The 8,565-nt window shown below is 36.5% G+C and overlaps 1 protein-coding gene across 1 annotated transcript; it reads left to right on the forward strand.

Moving 5' to 3' along the window:
* Positions 1-357: 357 nt before the first annotated feature.
* aifm5 (apoptosis inducing factor mitochondria associated 5) lies at positions 358-6,689 on the forward strand. The gene is made up of 18 exons (XM_054730785.2): positions 358-461; positions 790-899; positions 1,003-1,112; positions 1,190-1,234; positions 1,935-2,016; positions 2,109-2,221; positions 2,301-2,387; positions 2,473-2,564; positions 3,049-3,179; positions 3,612-3,727; positions 3,808-3,879; positions 3,960-4,023; positions 4,887-4,963; positions 5,115-5,232; positions 5,330-5,428; positions 5,562-5,643; positions 5,723-5,827; positions 6,391-6,689. The coding sequence occupies exons 2-18, from the start codon at positions 791-793 to the stop codon at positions 6,422-6,424; spliced, it is 1,536 nt and encodes a 511-aa protein (XP_054586760.2). The 5' UTR covers positions 358-461; position 790; the 3' UTR covers positions 6,425-6,689.
* The last annotated feature ends 1,876 nt before the right edge of the window (positions 6,690-8,565 follow it).

An 8,565-nucleotide genomic window follows, 5' to 3' on the forward strand; every position in this document is an offset into this window, starting at 1 on the left:
TTTCTTTTTAGACCAAAAACTGTGAACTTTTCAAACACCGGGACTGAAGGATCCAGGTTAGGATTGGACCATTTGCTGTGGGACGAGCTTTCCATCATTCTTCACCGCAGAAAATGACGTCGGACTCCAGTTTTAGCTGCTTCCAGCCGTATGACTGATTCTTTGTGTTTTAGGAGCAGATTTGTGTCGCTAGGGCTACAATTGAATGAGAGAAATGTCTGGGACCAAACTGGGTGAGACTTCCAAACTAAACAACATTTGTTTTAAACTCAGATTTTGTAAATCTTTCAAATCTAAATATATGAATGATTTAGAGTTAAGAGTTTAATTTAATTTTAGTATTTTAATTGACATATCTGGGTGAATTGTTCAGCTCAGGGTGAGTTAACAGACTCTGATCCTGAGGACACAGAGGAAGTGACGGAGGTGGTGTGTCTGGAGTCAGATCTTCAGGATGGACAGTAAGCCAAAGCGTACTTAATAACAACATAAAATCTCTATCACTCATTAAATCCATAACTTAAAAGAAAACAGTGTATTTGAAACATTTATCAAACTTGCACATATAATTAGTGTCAAAATCTAGGGATAATGTTTAAATAATACAATTTAAAGGACTCCGTAGGAGCTAAATGCCAATAGTAGCATGCTTACCATGACCATGACCATAATTTAATGGCAAATTGAGAAATAGTCATGAAAAATAACAATGTAAGTGTGAGACAGTTGTTTTTAAATTAATAAAGTAAATAAATGAAATGCTTTCTGTCTTTGTGTGTGTGACCTGAGGATGAAGGAGGTGGATGTTGGGCGTCACAGTGTGTTGTTGACACGTTGTGAGGGGAAATACAGCGCTATTGGTAACCAGTGTACACATTATGGGGCCCCACTCAGTAAAGGTATAAAGATTTAATGTGCGAGCACTAAAACACACAAACGAACACAGATTTTAATGACTCAATTGTAATCAGCCAAACGGTTGATAACTAGATGTGTGTTTAGGGTTTTTTTCAGGAAACAAACTGCGCTGCCCGTGGCATGGCTCCTGTTTTAATGTCCTCACAGGAGACCTGGAGGAGTTTCCAGGCATGGATTCTTTACCGTGCCACAAGGTACAAACTGGAGAGACTCAAAGGCGTTTAGCTTTTTAAAGATTTGCTGACAATTTTTTTTCCTGTTTATTTTTCAGGTCAAAATTGAAAACAAGAAAGTTTATGTGTCAGTAAATAAAAAGGTAAGAGGAATACGCTTTTTCAGGTTTGCTCAAAAAGGATACACAATTGAATGATTTGTTACGTAAATAGATGTCTGATGTTACTCTGTTCTGCTTTGAAAATGATATCAGTGTTGATTAGAGACAGAAATATAATATAATATAATATAACATAATAATATAGTATAGTATAATATACTATAACATAATAATATAGTATAGTATAATATAATATATTATAATATAATATAATATAATATAATATAATATAATATAATATAATGATATAGTATAGTATAATATACTATAACATAATAATATAGTATAATATAATATAATATAATATAATATAATATAATATAATATAATATAATGATATAGTATAGTATAATATACTATAACATAATAATATAGTATAGTATAATATAATATAATATAATAATATCCTGTCCTTTTTGTGTGTTTTGAAAAATTAAACAATCATTGGATTTATTGGTACAAAGGATTGACTGTTTACCTGCAGCAATACACTGACTGGTAAATTAAAATAAACATGCAAAAAACATGTTGAACAAAAATTATTTCACACAGAGACACACACACACACACACACACACACACACACACACACACACACACACACACACACACACACACATTTATATATATATACACACACACACACACATTATTTTTTTATTTTTTCCCACACATGGTTCAGAGCCTCCGGCAGCATAAAAGACTACAGAAGATGGGAGCTGCAGTTCCAGGAATCATTCATAATATTCTGCTGCTGGGAGGAGGTAGGAGTGTGTTGTCTTTGTGTGTGTTTGTTGCCTCAAAGATTCAACCAGATTAGTTTTTCTCCATTTCGTTGTGTTTAACTCTTTCTTAGGAGCTGCATCACTTACGTGCGCTGAGACGCTGCGGCAGGAAAACTTTGGTGGCAGAATTATCATGGTCACCAGAGAAGACCTTTTACCCTACGATAAAACTCGACTGAGCAAGGTGACATGGTTGACACAAACAGCCTCCGGGGAGGTTGTTTTATTCATTAGTGTTTGCACGGACTGCTTTCTTTTCACAGGTGATGAATGTGTCCAGTGACACCATCATGCTGAGGAGCATGGAGTTTTTCCATCAGTATGACATAGAGGTTTGGCTTCGGAAAGAAGTGAGTTATTTTTCCACTGGCTTAATAAACGTGTTTGTTTATTTATTTAAATTCAGAATGTGGATGGTCGTTTGTGTGATTAAAGGCACTGTCAGTGGACATGGACAAGAAGATGGTCACATTTGATGATGGTACAGTCCAGAATTACGACCAGCTCCTCCTTTCGACTGGCTGCAGGTATGAATAAGTATATTGTTTTTTTATTTTAAAGTAGTTCATAATTGTGAAATCACAGATAGTATTTCATGGTTGTTAAAACTTATAAACTTCAGTTTCCCATCAATATCTGGCAACCCACAGAAACTGAAATTGCAGTAACCAAATCTGACCACATGATGTCACTATTACTTAATTTTTACACAGTTCACCTTTAAATAAGTAGTGCTTTAGATTGGTCAAGTTTGTGTCTGTGATGCCATTTGCACCTAATTTGGTTCAGTCTGATTCAATCTCTGACCAATCACAAAAGCAGACATAGACTGTGAAAGAAATCTAACTAGATTACCTGTCAACTGAAAAACGAACCCTCGAGAAGCATCTTGAGTTCACCAATTCATGCAATAGTTGTTCATCCAAAGGGCAAGTCCTCAGTGGTTAAGTCAAAAGTCTGGGCTATACGAGCATCAGCACACAATAAGCAGATTTATGGATTTACCTCCAGAGCAAAGGGTCTGGACTTGCCCGGCATGAAGCTGGACAACGTCAAGATGCTGGAGACGCCTGAAGATGCGAGACAAATCCACGCTTCCTGTCTGGGCTGCAACGTCGTCCTTTTGGGAACTTCTTTTGTCGGTACAGTGGCTTCAGTTCAGATGTAAAAATAGAATGAATAGAATCACGTTGTTTTCCATTGTTGTTGAGTACAAAGTACCAAATAAGAACTTTGATTGGTCATGAATAATGCTGAGACAGCATGTTTAGTTTACAAAATGCTGCATTTGTTCTGTCTGTTTCTTTTTATTTATTTGTTTATTTATTTATTTAATTTTTTGCCCAACCAGAACATTAAAACTTCAAATTTAATCCAAAACACAGACAGCGCCCTCTGCTGGAAGTGGGTAATAAAAGACAGGATTTTAGCTAAAGGATCCTTATTATTGTTGAATATCTTTTTAAATATCAGGATTTTTACAATAATTTTGTAGCAGTTTCATTAATTTTTATGGCTTTAAGCTGTTCTGATTGTTTATTTTTTGAACAGCTCCTAACCGACCTTTCTTTCAGGAATGGAAATTGCATCCTATTTGTTGGACAAAGCCTCGACTATCACAGTGATCGGGAGCAGCGAGGTGCCGTACCAAAACACATTTGGTCTGGAGGTCGGAAAAATCACCATGATGGTAAAATTATCCTGCATGTTTCCTGCTCAGTTCTTCACTTTCAGCTCACTAACTCGAGTTGAAACTGTTTTATTCTGCAGATGCTGTTGGAGAAAGATGTGAGATTCCACATGATCGATAGTGTGACAGAGATCAGAGGAATGAATGGAAAGGTAAAGAGGGCTACTCAACGAACAGCTGGAAGTTTAAAACACGTCAAATCCTTTCTTTATTCATTTTGTTTTCTTTTAAGGTGAAAGAGGTTGTGCTTAAAAGTGGAAAAGTTATCCCAACCGATGTTTTGATCGTGGGCATTGGTGAGTACAACGCAGAAGTTTGTTCATGTGAATATATAGTCTGGCCACGTCTCATTGATCTCAGTCGTGGTGCGGGATATACGGTTGTCTTTCAAACTGTGCTATTGGATAACAAACAACGTGACATACTCACCGGTATGGATGTCAGTCATGGTGGTCCGCCATACTCCCTCAAAGAAGATGCAAATATATAATTTTTCTAACTTAACTTAAGAACCTCTTTTGGTATTGACTCAAAGAAAAGCTCAAGTAAAATAGTCCAAAGTTGATGCCAAAGCAAGCAAACAAACTAAAAAGCTGTCGCCATCTTTGTTTTTTCAGTAACACCCCGCTCACCAACAGAAGGCTATGATTAGATCACCATCTTAGTTTTGCTCAGTCGCACTAACATCCCGCCTACCTGACTAATAGAGCACTGTGATTGGACCGCTACGAATATCAGTAACCGGGGCAGTCTGCCTTACATCGTGGAAGAAACAAGAAAGAAGACAAAAATAAACAGTCTTTCTAAATAATGCACTGTGATTGGCCAGCCACGATACTGGCCAGGGCTGTGGAGGATCCAGCGGAGCTTTGCTAGACCATCATGCAGAGCAAAATTATTCTGCTTCAGCAAATGCCGGTCTAGATTCTAGGCTAGCTGAAGAATATATTGTTCCATAAACTGAAAACATTTTTGAACAATTTTTTGAAAGCATGGAACATATTTAATAATTTGGTGACATTCGGGACCTTCCAGAAGAAAGAGAGAGAGAGAGAGAGAGAGAGAGAGATAGATAGATAGAGAGAGAGAGAGAGAGAGAGAGAGAGAGAGAGAGGGAGAGAGAGAGAGATTTTAATATTGCTTTCCTTTCCTCCAACAGGCAGCATCCCAAACACAGAATACCTGAAAGGCACTAAAATACAGACAAACTCAAAGAACTTTGTTATAGTTGACAAGGTCAGCATTCCACCTGTCTCTTTAAGTTTGTAAAGAACTTAGTAACTTGTGCAAAAATGAATGAATACAGAGTTTTAACAATAATCTGTAACAGGAAATGTTTTAGTCACTGAACAAAGTTAATGAGCCTGTCTATGTTCCCCTGCTCCAGTGCATGAGGACAAATGTTCCTGATGTGTTTTGCGCCGGCGACATGGCCTTCTTTCCTCTGACGATAGCCAAAAACCAGCTAGTCAACATTGGGCACTGGCAGATGGCGCAAGCTCAGGGTAATTTTACCAAACTAGGAAAGGATCTTTGGATCCATTTATTTTTTTCATGAACAAACTTTTAATTTTAGACATTTATCACGTCTTGTTGCTGCAGGGAAGATAGCTGCTCTGAATATGCTAAACAAAGCAACTGAGCTGACCTCTATTCCTTTCTACTGGACTGTCCTTCTGAATAAAACCATCAGATATGCAGGCAAGCACATTTAAATTTATTCCAGATACATTTATATCAGCCTTATTTTTTGCATTCGTGTTTATTTTCATTTAAGCTGGTATTCCTATTACGTTGAGATAGATCTCTGAGTCTCCGCTCTGGTTCTTCCCAGGTTACGGGGAGGGATACACTGAGATTGTGATGAAAGGACAATTTCAGTTTGAGGAGAGGAAGTTCCTAGCTTTGTACATCAAGTAAGTTGACATTAACATTTACTGCTGAAAGGAGCAACATCATAGCTCTTAAATTAAAAATACTTTTGTTTTCATGCAGGGACGATGAGGTCATAGCGGCAGTGGGCCTCAATTATGATCCAGTAGTGTCTGCGGTAGCTGAGCGACTCCTCTCAGGAAAAGTCATCACTAAGGAAGAAGCTCAGTATGTCCACGCCTCTGATTGTCTTCTAGACTTGATTTTTTTGATCGCAGCATTTCAATTGTTCAACGAAAAGTTTAATTGTTTCATAAAAGGAAATAATCCTGAAAATGTCTTGATGCTCAAAAAATTACTGATTGCACGAATCGTAGCTCTCTTTAAATTGTCATTCATTCTCTATTTTTGTCATTAAACATTAAAAAATGCAACTTTTGGGGATTTTTTTGTATCATCAATGACTGTGATTGTGGTAACATTTTTTTTGTATCCTCTAAATTACAAGTTTTACAGCAAACAACAAATTGGGTAAACAGACAGATTTTCTTGGCATAAGCCAAATAATATCAAATTTTAACAACATTCAGGCGTGCAATGCAGCATATATCAGTTTTATGATGGTTAAAATGTGGTAAAAAAGATGTTAATTATTTATAATAATAGTAGTAGTAGTAGTAATAATAATAATAATAATATATATAAAAAAAAAATAATAATAATAATAATGATACATTTTTGTCAACTGCATTACATGAGAAATCACTTTTTTTTCTGTTTCTCTCACACAGATCAGATGATCCAAGCTGGCTGCAGGTGTCCTGAGCTCAAATCACCTGTTCACATGAAATCCTTCACTGATCAAGATAAGCTCCTATCCCAAGAATATAACCCCAACCCAGGTTGTCAGGGGTGCAAACAAAACACAGCACTCCTCTGAGAAAAGTGCTCAGTTTGATTTATTAGGAGGGTATTTGGTTTAAAAAAAAAAGATTTGTGGTAAATTATTACAATGACATTGATACATCCTGATCTCATAGCTTTTTTTTTGTGTTTTTAAACATCTCATTATTATGTGGATTTAAGTTTTTGCCATAAATCTGCCTTTCTGGGACTTAAAGGTGCAATGTGTAAGTTTAAAGTAAGAATTCTACAGTGAAAAAATGCCAAAGCTGTCTAATGTCCCAATAAAGTTGTGAGGAAGGTTATGCTGAAACATATTTCATTCTCAGCCAGCTGCGGGGGTTGTCGTAACATAAATGCAGGGCTGCCAACTCTCACGCAGCGTGAGACACACACATTTGACCCTCTTCACACGCTCTCATGCCAGACCTTCAATATCTCACGCTAAACCAGCGCCTGCGCTCCCCAAATGTGCATCACGCACAGTATGTAGGGTTTATGAAAACAAAATCTGATTATATTAATTATAGCATTTGCTACTGAACAACATGCACACAAACAACACTTGAGTAATACAGTTTTTCTCAGTTGCTTTGGTGCATTTCTCACAACAGAATTAAACTTTGCACAACAGTTAGTTCAACCTCCACAACCTAGTGGCGGTTTCATGTTCATTTTGCAAATGCCTTTGGACATGAAGCAGTTGAGTAAGTACAAATGTCTAAAGAATGGTCACTTTTGACTTGCTATTCATCACTATATGAATAGTATATGTTACCTTTATGCTTAAGAGCAGGAGCAGAAGTCACTATATTCTTTTTCTTCTTGTCAGAGTTCATGGATGTCTGTAGCTTGTCTCCCAGCATGATGATGGTTCAGAGGTTTAGAGATTCTGCATAAATAAACAGAAATAGGCTAAAATTATTTTGCTCTACAGGCTATATTTACAGGATGGCTTGGCTTGTGCAGGCTACAGACGTCCAGCAGGAGACAGAAGTCTTTCCTCACTACTATCAGCTGACTTGTTCATCTAAAATGCTTTTCTACATTTTTATTACTTGGATTTTGTACATCGCTTCTAAAAAAAAAAGTATGAAATAAATTTTACAAAGTGATTGCTGTAGCCAGGGGGGCTGCCAGAGATTTTGGGCCCCATGAAAAAATATCAAGTTGGGCTCCCTGGGGGCTCGTCTATAGCTGGAGCTGGGGTTCCACCCTCCCAGATTCGAAGGGAGAAAAAATATAATATATATACTTTATATTAGTGTTTCAGTTTTGCTTACTTACATGCATTCTTACTTATTTACATATCATTTTCACCAGCTGTCTCTCATTAAACAGTGAATTTCCTTCAACAGAATTAGCAATATCACTGCTGGAAAAAGCAGGAAATGCACATGCTGAAAGGTGTTAATCTCCTTTCCCCATTACTCCCTTAAAATGTGTTTATTTATTCTAAAATTTTATTTGATGATAAAATTCAAATTTGGATATCTAATTAAATTTCCATGTTGTGTCAAAGCTTTACATAACTACATTTTCAACTGTCTTTCCTCTAGAAATCAAGTATTTCTGTATGACTGATAAAAATTGAGGATTCACTGCTCACAAGGTGACTTCTTTATTAAGTCTCCACGGCTTCATCATAGACACAAAATGAATAAGCACACAGTTCAAACCGGAGTCAGTTAGGGTTACATAAAATGTTAAAATTGGACAACTTTGCATGAATACGTGTATAAGTCTCTAGAAACCCATTTTTCTCAACAACAACAAAAAAAAAACAGCTTAAAATATTTTCAGCCTTGATTGTACACAGCAAGATTTATTATTTACAGTGATATAATTAATAATGCTCCTGAGTGACATACTTAGTGACGGACTAAATAACAATGCTTCAACCTGCCCAGCATCAAAAACAATCTATACATTTTTACTGATTGATATATATAATTATCATTATGTGTTTATCACCCAAAATAGCTCTTTTATATTCATTTGTAATAGTACTGATAGAGAAGAGAGGCTGAAGTTAGCTTCCGATTCGGGAAACGGCTAAAGGG

The sequence above is a fragment of the Nothobranchius furzeri genome, chromosome 10 (assembly GCF_043380555.1).
Source record: "Nothobranchius furzeri strain GRZ-AD chromosome 10, NfurGRZ-RIMD1, whole genome shotgun sequence".
NCBI classification, from domain to species: domain Eukaryota; kingdom Metazoa; phylum Chordata; class Actinopteri; order Cyprinodontiformes; family Nothobranchiidae; genus Nothobranchius; species Nothobranchius furzeri.